A 15,374-nucleotide genomic window follows, 5' to 3' on the forward strand; every position below is an offset into this window, starting at 1 on the left:
GACTATATCAAAGGCCTAGAGGTCATCTCCTGTAGACAACATTTTAAAACCTTTGACTTATTATCCACTATTTAATATTTGTGCTATCTCCTCATCTATTACTATTTGATACTGAGTTACTAAGATGATTAGGGGCTTGTTCTTAACAAATTCATGTCATGTCCCGTACTTTTTTGTCTTTTTTTCCTAAAAGCCTATAATCAGTCAGTTTGATGCTTTCCTTTTAAAATTTAGAAGCTCTTAGTCTTTGGTTCTATAATCTTCCTCTTGCCATTTTTGACAATTTCTGCTGTTGCTAGTGGTACAGATCCTTGTGTGTGTTCTGTGACTACTTGGACTAGATAGATAAAGATGGGAAGTATTTTCATGATTTATAAGTGCTTTGGGTGTTGTGCAATGTAATTTGTTGGGGCTTTAGGCTAGTCCTTGTTTGTAAAACAGACTGTTGATCACTTTTAGTTGAAAGATGGTCTGTTGTCATGGAATATGAAAGCCCTTACATAGGAAAATGTATGAGAGAATGTACAGGGTATGACACATAGAACGTGCTTCAATAAAGGCCTCTCACTTCTTCACCTCACTTAGCTTTATGCCATGTATTGTAAGCTACTAGTCTATAATTTTCATAATAGCTCTGTCAGCATACCTTAGCCTTTAAGCTAGGTTGTTTCTGTGTAACTCTGTAGGTATATTTCTTTGCCTTCCATGTGTTTATTCTTTTTTTTTTTTAGGTTTTCAAGGTAGGGTCTTGCTATAACCCAGGCTGACCTGGAATTCACTATGGAGTCTCAGGGTGGCCTCGAACTCATGGCAATCCTACTACCTCTGCCTCCTGAGTGCTGGGATTAAAGGCATGCACCACCACGCCCGGCTCCATGTGTTTATTCTTTTCCCTAGCTATTTTAAATGTTTATTTGAATATATATGCCAGAGATATTTTGGATAAGCATGATAACATTTGATTAATACAGTTGTGCTCTGTGATTCTGATAAATAAATAAATTCAGGAAAAATTTAATTCAGGTTGAATTCTTTAAAAGTCAGATTATGCTTAATCTATTATGTACCTGAAATTCAGAACTGCCTTGCAATTTATAAGAATGCATTTACAAGTTTCATGCTGTAGGCTAAATACACTTACATACAGTATATCCTGTAATTCTTGGAAAGTTGGTAAAAGAGGAATCACCTTTATGTTGTAGAAGAGGGGACTGATTGACAGATGACATACTCAAGATTATGCAACAGGATGTGGTAGAGCTGGGATGGGAATTAAGTCTGCTTTAACATTTATGCTATGAACTACTTTAAAACAGTCCTGATAGAATTTACTGTGTCATTCTTCAAAGAAATGGAATTCAAAGTATGGGGCATATTCAGGCTTGGAAACAGTACTTGAGGACTTCTGAGATAAGCATGTCTTCATTGCCAGCTAAAGATGCCTTTAGAATTACTACCTTTCCCCTTTTTGTTTGTGCAGTCATTGGCAGAGGCAGTTTGGGAACCACACCCTCACCATATTTCTTCTTCCCTTTCTGTGCCCAGTGGCCCAGACTTTTGTAGTTATGTTTTTTTATGGGTTAAATATGCAGAACTTAGGCCTTCTCCCATTTTAACTTAACCAAATGATTAAATATTTTTTTCCATAAAGTATGCTTTTAAAAATAATTGAACTATATATTTCATTAATATTGCTTCAAAAAAATTGAACAAACTTCAACAGACTATAAATGGGTATTTTCAAATGTTCATGATGGGTGGACATCTGTTGGTAATTGCAAAATTATGTTTTTCTTTTTCCTTTTTGTAGTCTGTCTACTTCTTTGTTTTCTATAAGTGGGGGAAATGTTAGAAGAAACAATCATCATAGAAAGAAAATCACTAAATTTAATTACTTTTATTTCTTCCAGTGAACCTTGCACTTGCGCTAGCAGCGAATGATTCGGTAGGTATTCGTAGAAATACTAATGTGTTAAAATGTTTTTAAGGCAATGATAAAGAGAATAGTGTTGCTGTGTAAAGATATGTCGTTTAATTTTAGTCAGATGCATTGAAAATGCTGCATGAATACTTGTCCCATTAAGTAAGGATGATGAGGCATTTGAATGTTGATATATAGTGTTTGCTGTGTGTCTCTCAACAGGCTTTCATGTTCTTGCACAGAGACCATATTTTAAAAGTATTTTTATTTACTTATTAGAGAGAGAGCAAGAAACTAGAGATTGAGACACACAGAGAATAGGCATGCCTGGGCCTCCTGGCGCTGCAAATGAACTTTAGATGCATGCACCACTTTGTACATCTGGCTTTACAGGAGTATTGGGGAATTGAACTCTATGTCATTAGGCTTTGGAAGTAAATACATCTTTAACTGCTAAGCCATTTATCCAGCCCCTGTTTTTTTTTTGATTGTTTTTTGGCAGGATCTCCCTGTGTAACCCAGGCTGGCCTCAAACTCAAGATCCTCTTGTATCAGCCTCCCCAAGTGCTAGGAATATAGGTATGTGCCTGTGCCATCTAGGTCTCAATTCTCAAGTATTTCAAGTCTTTTTAAATTATTTATTTATTTATTTATTTTTATTTTTTGGTTTTTCAAGGGAGGGTTTTGCTTTAGCCTAGGCTGATCTGGAATTCACTATGTAGTCTAAGGGTAGCCTCAAATAGCCATCCTCTAACCTCTGCCTTTCAAGTGCTGGGATTAAAGGCATGCACTACTATACCTGGCTCCATTTTTTATTATTTAAAAATAAAAGATACTATAAAAATAATGTTATTCCATCAGGATAAAATTTGTGTAGAATATGTGTGCATTGTAAGTCTTAAGTTTCATGTACTTCTTTTTTTATACCAAGTATTAACTGTGGATAGTAGTTTTATGTATACCCTTTAGCTTTTCTCTATATACAAATCTTAAAAATATACGTGTATATATGTAATTATATCATTCTGTGACAAACCCTATTCTTTTTTTGTTTTTTGTTTTTTTGATTTTTCTAGGTAGGGTCTCACTCTAGCCCAGGCTGACCTGAATTCACTATGGAGTCTCAGGGTGGCCTTGAACTCACGGCGATCCTCCTACCTCTGCCTCCCGAGTGCTGGGATTAAAGGCGTGCGCCTCCATGCCCGGCTACAAACCCTATTCTTGATGGCTGTTGCATTTATGGTTGACCAGTTCTTTTTTGATGAACTATGTTGGTTGGCTCCCCCTTTCTTTCCCCTTCCCCCTCATTCTAATGTAAGTAAAGTGGATTTTTTTTTTTTTTTTTTTTTTTTTTTTGGGGTGGGGATTGAATCTGGGACCTTGTGCTTGCTAGGCAAATGCTCTACCACTAAGCTGCCTACTTGGATCAATACAATGGTGTTCTTATGTTGTATTTTTACACACTAAGTAAATATATATATGTGTGTGTGTGTGTGTGTGTCTGTCTGTCTGTCTGCCTATCTATCTATCTATCTATCTATCTATCTATCTATCTATCTTTATATTTGGTTCTTTTGGGGTAGGGTCTCACTCTAGCCCAGGCTGACCTGGAATGTCAGTGGAGTGCTGGGATTAAAGGTGTGTGCCACCATGCCCGACCCATGAAGATTTTTAAGAATATTTTATTTTTATCTATTTGACAGAGAAAGAGTCAGAGAGGAGGAGAGAGAGAGAGAGTGAGAGTATGTGGGAGGGGGGGAAGGCTGGCGGATGGGAGAGAATGGGCACACCAGGGCCTCTAGACACTACAAGTGAACTCCAGATGCGTGCACCCCCTTGTGCATCTGGCTAATGTGTGTCCTGGGGAATCGAACCAAGGTCCTTTGGCTTTGCAGGCAACGCCTTAACCACTAAGCCATCCCTCCAGCCCCATAAAGATATTTTTATAGGTTAGATTTCTGTAAGTAAAACTATTAGGTCAAAAGGTATGCATATTTAAATATATATATTCTCTTGAAGGTTTTTTTTTTTAGTGATAGTTATGTCAGTACCCCTTTTGAATACTTTCATTTGTGATAGGTGTTATACATCTTTTTATAAATATTTCACTTTTATTTATTTTTATTTGACAGAGAAAAGGGGGGTGAGAGAGAGAGAGAATGGATGTGCCAGGGCCTGTAGCCATTGCAAATGAACTCCAGACACGTGTGTCCCCTTGTGCATCTGGCTAATGTGGGTCCTGGGGAATTGAACCTGGGTCCTTTGGCTTTGCAGGCAAATGCCTTAACTGCTAAGCCATCCCTCTAGCCCTATATATCTTTTTAGATTTATAGGATAAAAATAAGAAATGAACACTGAACATATTGCATAACTCTAAAGTCATCAGTTAATAAAAATGCATAATTTCAGAACTGATTGTAATTTCTCTTTCTTACCTACTTTATAAATTGTAGGCAAGAATTGTTTACTGTTGAGCTGTGGCTACTCTCCTAATTTCCTTTCTATCATTACTGTGCAATTTTAGTTCCTACTAGATAGCATGTATGGAAAAGCAATGTTTGTTGTGTAAATAAGTATATTGTTATAGGGTGTCTAGGAACCCAGGACGAGCCGTGTAGATGGTCCTATTATTTTTGCCCCCTTGATGTTTCTGAAAATGGGAAAATAATAAGCATTTGTAATATTTGCTTATCTAAATTTTATTCACCTTTGAACCAAGTAGCCTAATTGGACTTTTCGAGAAGAGAATATGATCGTGTGTCTTTAAAGTTGGGTCCCTACAGTGTGAAAAGGTCAGAGTTTTCTTTTTAAGTTTCTTCATGACTCTCATCCTTTTATGGGCTACATTCTTTTTTTCTTTTTTCTTTTTTTTTTTTTTTGAGGTAAGGTCTCATTCTAGCTCAGGCTGACCTGAATTTCACTATGTTATCTCAGGGAGGCCTTGAACTCTTGGTGATCCTCCTACCTTTGCCTCCCGAGTGCTGGGATTAAAGGTGTGCGCCACCACGCCCGGCCCCTTCTTTTTTATTTGTTTTTATTACATTCTTTTAAAAAATATTTTTGTTTGTTTATTTGAGAGAGAGAAAGAGAGATACAGAAATAGGCAGAGAGAGAGAGAGAGAGAGAGAGAGAGAGAGAGAGAGAGAGAGAGAGAGAATGGGTATGCCAGGGCCTTAGCCATTGTAGACAAAGTCCAGATACATGCATCCTCTTGTGCTTCTGGCTTACGTGGGTCCTGGGGAGTCAAACCTTGGTCCTTTGGCTTTGCAGGCAAATGCCTTAACTGCTAAGCCAATCCTCCAGCCCCCATTATTACATTCTTATATTTTGTCTTTTTTTTTTTTTTTTTTGGAAGTCATCTTGGAGTTCTTCCATTGTGGGAGGGAGGCCCAGATTAATGGCTAGCTATGGGTAGCTGCATCTTCCTACAGCCTGTAAATAAGGAGAGCGTGGGTGGCATGATTCAGCTAAAGACCCCAAGATAAGATTATCCTAGATCACCTGGCAGGTTAAATTCAATTCTGACAGAACCAGGGGCTCAGGAGTCAGAGAGATCCCCATCTGTGATAGACCTGAAAGGAGCTGGGAAGGCAAGGACATGAATTTTTCTAGCCTACATCAGAATTTTTGCTCACTGAAATCCATTTTTAATTTATGTGATTTTTTTTTTGTAAAAAGAATTAGGAAACTAATATATATAAGCAGTCAAATTTTCTGTTTTTCGAGTTCATTTTTTTGTGTGTAAATTTGACTATTGAGTTTTAGGCTATGGGGTGGGAAATGCCACGTTGGGCCATTTCCCTCCACGCAGGGAATGTCTGGTGCAGTCCTCTTGGGATGCCTTTAGGAGCCTTTTCTTTTTCTTGGTTCTGCCCTTGCTGCCAGCAGCCTTCTCAGGCTCGCTGCCGAGTGGCTTCTACCGGAAATGAATTTGTTTTGGGGGACACTCCTGCAGGCTGCCTCTTCTGGTTACCTCGTCTTTTCGCCTCAGATGAAGATTGCTTCCTTTGGAAGATGAGAACTGCTACTAGCTGTCCTCACGATCAGGAAATACTCTTTACTTGGGCTTAGGGAAAGAGGTGGATGGGTCTTCCTCTCCGTCTTCCTGAGGAGCCTCGGAGAGCTTTTGCTTTGCTTGTGGGTTTTTCTCATCCCCTCACATTCTTCCGGATTTCTGCTGCAGCTAGCTCCTTCTCTTTCTTCAAGCATTTCTTCTGTTTCTCTGGCATCCTCTGCCAGAACCATTGCTTCCTTCACAACATCTAGATTCCTGTGTGGAATCTCTCCCATCTCCTGGAAGTACAGTCACTTCTCAACTGGTTCTGGAAGCTTTGCTCCAAATACACTTGTGGGCAACCCACAGAAGCCGTTGATTTGTGACTGCTTTTGTTTGCCAAGTATGGGGAAATCTTACCTTTGTTCCTGGCTAGTTGCTGGTCAATGAAGGTGCAGTGGAAAATGAACCCGCATTTTGGTTTGTTACCTACCTTTTGTCTTCAGGGCTCTGGAAACTTTGTCCCTTTGCTAGGCCCTAGGAATCACTTAGAACTCAGGAATGGCCACCATAGTTCTTTAATTTCTAATACCTTTATTTTGTCTTCACTTTTCCCCCCCTGAGGTAGGGTCTTGCTCTCCAAGGCCGACCTGGAACTCACGCTCAGGCTAGCCTCCATCTCACTGTGATGCTCTTAACCTCTGCCTCTCCAGCGCTGGGATTAAAGCTAAACGCCACCATGTGGAGCAAGAGAAGGGGTGCACCAGGATCGCTGCTGCTGCAAAGGAACTCCAGACACTTGCACCACTGTGCACATCTGGCTTTTCGTTGGGTACTGGCAAATGGAACCCTGGCCATCAGGCTTTATGGGCAAGCGCCTTAACAGCTGAGCCATCTCTTCAGCCCTGTCTTCATATTTGATAGTTTAAAGATGTAGAAATCCAGGTTCAAAAAATAGTTTTCTTTTTGAAGTTTGAAAACATTTATTTCATTTTTATTTTCTTCTGACATGCTAGTGAGATATCTGACACTAGTCTGATTCATACTACTTTGTAATAACAGCTGTTGTGTACCCCAAAGCTTTTAAGGGTTTCTGTATGGCTTTTTAAAGTTTAAAATTGTCAAGTTGTTGGTTTTAAAAGTTTTTGCTTGCTTGGAAATTGGCCTTTTTCTGTTTAGGGAAAGCTTCTTCTCTTCATTGACTACTTTTGTGATGTGTGTGCTCTCTCCAGAAACCCATTAGGTAGTTATTGACCCTCTATGTGTGTTTATTTTTCTTTTTTCCTGTCTATCTTGTCATTTGCTTTGGTTTTCAAAGACACCTTAGACTGTTTTGCACACTGCTGTATTAAGTTTTAGGGGTAGAGGACAAGAGAAGGCAGTAGTGAATGTGATCAAAATATATTATATACAAGTATAAAATTATCAATGAATTTTAGAAAGGACTTTAGAATTTTGCCATCTTGTTGAAGGTACTTGATTTCCTTTTGAGATTTTATAGCAAAGTTAGTAGAAAAATTTAGGAAAGTTGAGCAACATACTGGGATAATTGTAAGGAAATATTACAGAGTATTTTATGATTTGTGCCTGTCATGTTCTCTTTAACAAAATGCACGTATGCATCAGAAGGAAATTTTATATAGCTTATACATTTGATTAATAGTGTTATTTATTAGGGAGCAGCAGGTTTGGCTTACATGATTTTTTGAGATATGGTCTGCCACAGGACTGCTTGAGTATTATAGAAAATAACATGACATCTCTGTATGTCTGGCCTCTTGAGCTTTGTTTCCTCATTTAAGATTCTATTCATATTACACTCACTCAGCTGTGCATGTTGCTCAATCACAGTGCTTGGCTGGTGTGCATAATGCCCTGGATTTGGTCCCCAGAACTACCTGAAACAGGGTGTGGTGGTGCATGTCTCTAATCTCAGGATTGAGGTGGAAGCAGGAAGCTCAAAAGTTCAGGGTAATCCTCAGTTACATAGTAAATTCAAGGCTACATGAGATCGTTTCTCAAAAAAAACTCATACTTGTTCAGAAGAGTCTTTCCTTATACCTTTCAGTTGGGTTAGTGTCTGTTTTTCAGCAACAGTGAGATATCTGAGGTAAGGTTGTAGATTTATAGAAAATAGGTCCAGGAAGCTATGGTCACCTTTGTTTGTTTATTTTTAAAGAATATTTACTTACTTGTTTTTGTGGTATTGAGGGTTGAATCTCTAATGCTTTTTTTAATGATGTTTTAAATTTATTTGAGAGAGAAGGTATGAGCTGCCACAGATGAACTCCAGGCATGTGCCACTTTGTGTAGCAGGTTTTACACAAGGGTATTGGGGAATCCAACCCAGGCCAGTAGCCTTTATTCATTGAGCCATCTCTCCATCCCCTCAAATTCTTTTTTATTTACTTACTTACTTATTTATTTATTTATTTATTTTTTTGTGTGTGTTCGTGTGCATGTGGAAACTAGACTACAATTTCTTTCTTTTTTTTTTTAAATTTTGTTTGTTTATTTATTTGAGAGTGACAGACAGAGAGAGAAAGGGGGGGGGGGGAGAGAATGGGCGCGCCAGGGCTACCAGCCATTGCAAACAAATTCCAGACGCTTGCGCCCCCTTGTGCATCTGGCTAACGTGGGTCCTGGGGAATTGAGCCTTGAACCAGGGTCCTTAGGCTTCACAGGCAAGTGCTTAACCGCTAAGCCATCTCTCTAGCCCAGACTACAATTTCTAAGTGCCTGTGCTCCTCCTTTTTGTAGATAGGATTTCTTGCCACTACAAACGAATTGCCAGACTACAAATGAATGTCAGAATGGCTGGCCCATGAGTTTTGGATTCTTTTGGCTTTGCCTCCCATTGTCATAAGTATTAAAATTTCTTTTTATTGTTGACAACTTCCATAATAATAGAAAACAAACCATGATATTCCCCCCCCCCACCCTCCACTTTCCCCTTTGCAACTCCACTCTCTGTCATATCCCCTCCCCCCTCAATCAGTCTCTCTTTTATTTTGATGTCATCATCTTTTCCTCCTATTATGATGGTCTTGTGTAGGTAGTGTCAGGCACTGTGAGGTCATGGATATCCAGCCCATTTTGTTTCTGGAGGAGCACATTGTAAGGAGCCTTACCCTTCCTTTGGCTCTTAGATTCTTTCTGCCATCTCTTCTGCAATGGACCCTGAATCTTGGAAGGTATAATAGAGATGTTTCAGTGCTGAGCACTCCTCTGTCACTTCTTAGCACCATGGTAATTTGAGTCATCCCAGAGGTCTTTGTCATCTGAAAAGAGAAGCTTCTCTTAACCAAAAGTGAGGGTAGCATTAACAAATGGGAATGAACATTAAAAGAAGTGCTTACTGGGCAGTTTGGTGAGCATAGTATATGCATTTAGCCAGATACCAACAGGCGTTACCCTCCTAGGGCTCCTGAATTCCCCTGTCATAGGTTTTTAGTATCACCATGTGTTTCTCTCATGAAGCAGGACTCCAGTCCAATTAGAGAGAGGTTGGTTTTCCCCATAACAGACTTGCCACTAATCTACCTGTTGGCTCATTTGGCTTGGCTGGCCCAATTTAAGGCTTGCAGTGTCACTTTTGTTTGTCTCCACTGATAACTTCTATTTCTCCCATGGAGCTGCATAGCTTTTTCTAGCTTTCTGTTAGCTGATCTACATGGAAGAGGTTTTCAGCTCAGTTCCAGGAGGATTTCTCAGTGGCCTTGTAGCCCAAGTATGTGGCATCCTCAGCAATAGGGTCTTACAATTTATTCCTGGTGGGAAACCAAGGGCCTCAGCAATGGCCTGTAATGTTTTGAGGCATCAGGGACCTCCCTGGCCAACAATCCACAGGAAGGTATCCCAACCCTGGCACTGAAAATTTTCTAATGACAGTCTATGGCTTCTGGATGTCATTGTCCAACAAAGTAGGTTTCCATATGACTTAGATTTTGATTAACCTCCGCCACCCTACCTTTACTCAGTCTCTTCCCCTGACCTCACTCAGACCTTTACACTTTGAGCAATCTGTTTTTCTACTTACATATGTACAATGTCATCCCCTTAAGTCCTCCCCTCTCCTCCCTCCCTTATAGCTACTTTCTAGTTTACTGGCCTCTGCTATCAAGTTTTATCCCAACTCACATACAAGTCTAAACATTTGTAGCTAGGATCCACATATGAGAGAGAACATGTGGTACTTGGTTTTCTGGTTCTAGGTTACCTAAGTATAATCCTTTCCAGGTCTATCCATTTTCCTGAAAATTTCATAATTTCATTTTTATTTATTGCTGAATAGGACTCCATTGCATAAATGTAACCACATCTTCATTTTCCACTTATCAGCTCAGGGAGATCTAGGCTGGTTCCATTTCCTAGCAAACAGGGTTGAGCAGGTATCTCTGAGGTAGTGAGACAAGTCCTTAGGATATATGCCTAGGAATGGTATAGCTAGGTCATATGGTAAATTTATTTTTAGCCGTCTCAGGAATCTCCACGCTGATTTCCACAATGGATGTACCAGATTACATTGCTACCAACAGTGTATAAGGGTTCCTCTTTTTCTGCATTCTCGCCAGCATTTATGGTCATTTGATTTCTTGATAATAGCCATTCTGACAGGAGTGAGATGGAATCATAACATAGTTTTTATCTGCATTTCCCTGATGGCTAAGGATGTAGAGCATTTTTTTTTCCCCAATGTTTATATGTCACCTGTATTTCTTCTTTTGAGAACTTTCTGTTGAGTTCCATAGCCCATTTTTAATTGGGTTGTTTGATTTCTTATTATTTAGTGTTTTGAGTTCTTTGTATATTCTAGATATTAATCCTCTATCAGATTTATAGCTGGTAAAGATTTTCTCCTATTTTGTAGGTTGCCTCTTTGCTTTATTCACAGTGTCCTTTGCTGTACAAAGTCTATGTAATTTGATGAGGTCCCAGTGGTTGATTAGTGGTTTTATTTCCTGAGCCACTGGAGTTATGTTCTGAAAGTCATTGCCTATACTAATATGTTGAAAGGTTTCCCCTACTTTTTTTTTTTTTTAACAGTTTCAGAGTTTTGGGTGTGATATTAAGGTCTTTGATCCATTTGGACTTAATTCTTGTGCATAGAGAGAGGTAAGGATCTATTTTCATACTTCTACATATAGATACCCAGTTTTTCCAGCACCATTTTTTGAAGAGATTGTCTTTTTTCCAATGAGTCCTCCTTTGACTTTCATACTTTCTTTTGGGGCACATTGAAGAGGAGAGGATAAGGGTCATGTGTAGTGTGTATCAAATATTTCATCCAATATTGTGGCTTTTAGTAGCTTGTGAGAGCTAACTCTTAAACTCTCAAGAATTTTTCAGGCCACTTGATGCCATTTAGTTGGTTGGTGTACCAGTTACTTTCTCATTGCAGTAAACCAGAGCAAATTAATGAAGGAAAGAGTTTATTTTTGCTTGTACTTTGAGGGGACATAGTCCATTATGATAGGGGAGGCAGGTTAACTGGCTTGTCACATCAGGCAGGAAGCAGAGAATGAACAGGAAGTGGGGCCATGCCACAAAACCTTAAGGCCCACCCCCAGTAACTTACTTTCTCCAGCAAGGCTTCACATTTTTTTTTTTTTTTTTTGTGATAGGGTCTCACTCTGGCCCAGGCTGACCTGGAATTCACTATATAGCCTCAGGCTAGCCTCGAACTTATGGTGATCCTCCTACCTCTACCTCCCTAGTGCTGGGATTAAAGGCTTCACTTCTTAAAGGTACCACACCCTTCCCAAATAGTGCCCTCATCTGAGAACCAAGTGTGCAAATACGTGAGCTTGTGGAGGACATGTTTCATTCAAACTAGCACAGTTGGAAATAGCTATGGTGGGAGTATTTAGTCCATGGAAACTGGCAAACACTGAATATCAAGCTCCCACCCTTTCCCAACTTTTACTGGAACCCCACTGAGAATACAGACTTTTTTTTAGAGTTTCCTTCTATTTTTCCAAGCCACCTTTATTCTGATTTTTATTCTTTGACAGTATAAACTTAATGCCCTGAGGGGAAGAGCAGTGAGCCTGGAAGGAAACTAGAGGCCATCAGAAGCTGTTGATATGCTCTGTGTGCTTCCATTTCAATTCAGCAAATAGATTGAGTACTTGTGGCATTCGTTGCCAGATACTCTGGGATAATAGAGAAAAATAAACATGCACTATGGAAGCTCATAGCCTGCCAAGACTACATTCATAAAGTATTATATATAAATATATGTGTGGTATTTATATAATTATATATATATTTGTATGCATCAATACCTATATGTCTGTCATATTTATTTCTATATGTTTTGTAGCTCTAGAAATTGAACCTAAGGCCTACTATATGCTAGGCAAGTGCTCTTCCACTGAACTATGTCCCTGTCCTATGAATTTTCTTTGATGGTATTTAGCCAAAATTGTTTCCATCATAGGTTCTTCTGTGAACAAGAAAGTGCTAATCAAAACAACATTTAATAGGATTTTATTTTGCTTCATAACACTATACACACTATATACCTTTAAAGTGTTATAAATCAGCAAAGATAAAGGAAGACAAATATCTTGAAACCATGAGCTAGATTCAAGGGCAAATATAGTAGCAAATATTCCCAAGATGAGTAGCTTTTATTTCAGAGAAAAGCTATCCTTTTTCCCCCATAGAGCATTTTCATGAATGTGATTATATTTGATTCTCAGAGAAAGCTGTAATGCAGTCCACACAGTATTTATTGGTTTTATAGCTTTCATTGATTGTGCCTTATTCTTGCCACATTTCATCTGCCAGCAAATACCTTGTCTCTACTTTTGCAATATTTTTCTAATATATATCTTTCTATTTTCATTATTCCCCTTTTAATTAAGGCATATTCATTTATACCTGAAGTAATTATTGAGTACATGCTCTGTCCCAGACAATTGTGTTTGTTTGGAGGATGTGGGAATGAATAAAGCACACAGTCTTTGCCTTTGAGGAACACACCACTCCCTGCCTGTGACAAGTCCTCCCTGTGCATAATGCCAGATTGCTTGTAACTGCTGGAATCTTTAATTCCCCTTCTCAGATTCCCAGCCAAAGTAAAACACTCATCATCTACATTTCCACAGCAATGTTTTCTGTACTTATCTTCAGCTTCATTTGTCCTATTTTCTAAGCTGCCTGTGCTGGTTATCTTCTGCACTGCAGCATGTGGGTTGAGAGACTTAGTGGTGACAAAAATCCATGCTATTGTCTTGATATGCATGATGTTCACTGGATGGTTAATGAGGTAGCCTTTTGCTAAGGGGCAGCTCAGTGAAGTGCTACCTGAACTCCTGCAGAGTAATGGTCTTTCTCTGTTTTGTGAAATCCATTATTTATTGGACATTTATTAAGGACTGTTAGTAAGTGCTTTACATGGCTCTTAGCATATTTCCTCTTCATGGCCATGGCGCAGGACTAGGGACTGTCATGATGTCATTGTAGATAGACGGCAGAAGCACATAGAACTCAAGTCATTTGTCTGAAGTGAATAAGAGAACTCAGATTTGAATGACAGCCAAGCTCTTGTGCTCTTAACCTCCCTCTCCTACTTTGTCTAGATTTTAATGATTAAGAATTAGATGACTGCCTGTGTAACAGAGTGGCACATGTGTGTGAGTGTGCATTCATGTGTAAGTGCATGAGGTCAGAAGTTGCCATCAAGTATGTCTTCATCATTTGCTGTACACTTCATTTACTGAGGCTGTGTCTTTGAGCCCAGAGATCACTAATGTGTTTAGTCCAGCTAGCCAGCTTACCCCAAGGATACCCTACTTACATATTCTAAGGGCTGGGATTACAGGCAGGCTACCACATCCACCTGGCAGTTAGGTGGGTGCTGGGGATTTGAACTTTGGTTCACATGCTTGTGTGGTAAGAGCATTTTTCACTGAGCCATCTTCTCTTATTAATACTCCATCTTAAAACAAGCCAGGCATGTGGTGGCATGCCATTGTAGTACTAGCTACTAGGGATGCTGAGGCAGGAGAATTACTTCATTGGGCCTGGGCAACATACTGATTAAAAAAAATAGACAAACTTGGTTGTCTTCAAACTTTGCTACCTTTATCAGCTGGTGCAGTGCTAATGACTCAGGAATACAAAGTAAATCTTTGCCATGTGGCTAAATTGAGCACCTTTGCAATAAGTCCAAAGCTTGATGATGGGAGCATTCATGATGAGTTGCAGTTGAACACTTCTGGTGATTTGAATGTAAATGGCCCTACATAGACTAAGGTATTTTTAAAAAAATATTTATTTGAGAGAGAAAGAGAGGCAGGTAAAGAATAACAGAGAATGGGTGCACCAGGACCTTTAGCCATTGCAAACAAATTTCAGATGCATGTGCCACCATGTGCATCTGGCTTATGTGGGTACCGGGGAATCACAGGCAAGTGCCTTAACCTCTGAGCCATTTCTCTAGCCCTACTAAGGTATTTAAAAAAATATTTTATTTGTCTACTTGAGAGAGAGAGCAGGGGGATATGAATGAATGAATGAATGAATATGGGTATGTCAGGACCTCTAGCCACTGCCAACAAACTTCAGACACATGTGCCACCTTGTGCATCTGGCTTACTTGGGGACTGGTGAATTAAACCTGGGTCCTTAGGTTTTGCAGGCAAGCACCTTAACAACTACACCATCTCTCTAGCCCAACTAAGGTGCTTTTGATTAATCTTCCTACTTGGTCTCTAGCAGGTGGAGCCCTGATGTAGTAGGCATGTCACTGGGGGTGGATCTTGAATCTAGCCTTACATTGTGCAGAGAGCCAGCCTGAGCTGTTAGGGATGAAGTGAGCCAGCTTCCTCTGCCATGATGAAGCTTCCCCTGCAATCTGTAAGCTTGAAATAAACCTTTTCTTCCCATGAGCTGCTTCTGGTTGGGTGTTTGCAACCCCACTTTAATGTGCTGCAAGTATTTCCAACTCAGCAGTAGAAATATGGCTTCCTCACTGTACTGTCTTTGTTCTACAGGAGTGGTGTAGTTCCCTTCTGCCCTGGAAGGGTTTTATTTATCTCCTCCAGTTGTCTGGAACATTTGGGAGACAGTGATTTTGGTGCTTTTCCTTTCTTTTTTTTTTAATTGAGAGTTTCCATATATACAGACAATAAACCATGATAATTCCTTCCTCTCCCACGCTTTCCCCTTTACAAATCCACACTCCATCATATCCCCTCCTCTCTCCATTAGTCTCTCTTTTATTTTGATGTCATCATCTTTTCCTCCTATCATGAGAGTCTTGTGAAGGTATTGCTAGGTATGGTGAGGCCATATATATGGAGGCCAATTTCCATCTGGACAATTGCATTGTAAGAAGACCTACCTTTCCTTTGGCTCTTACATTTTTTCTGCTATCCCTTCTGCAATAGACCCTGAGCCTTGGAAGGTGTGATAGAGATGTTTCAGTGCTGAGCACTCCTCTGTCAC

General features: G+C 39.6%; 1 protein-coding gene across 1 annotated transcript in view; it reads left to right on the forward strand.

Moving 5' to 3' along the window:
• The window catches only part of Nubpl (nucleotide binding protein like), a 230,493-nt gene that overhangs the window by 3,666 nt on the left and 211,453 nt on the right, over positions 1 to 15,374 (forward strand). The window contains exon 3 of the mRNA XM_004661857.2: positions 1,911 to 1,945. Within this exon, the coding sequence (XP_004661914.2) occupies positions 1,911 to 1,945 (35 nt within the window). The remainder of the gene's footprint in view (positions 1 to 1,910; positions 1,946 to 15,374) is intronic.

Source organism: Jaculus jaculus, chromosome 7, assembly GCF_020740685.1.
Source record: "Jaculus jaculus isolate mJacJac1 chromosome 7, mJacJac1.mat.Y.cur, whole genome shotgun sequence".
Classification (NCBI taxonomy): Eukaryota; Metazoa; Chordata; class Mammalia; order Rodentia; family Dipodidae; genus Jaculus; species Jaculus jaculus.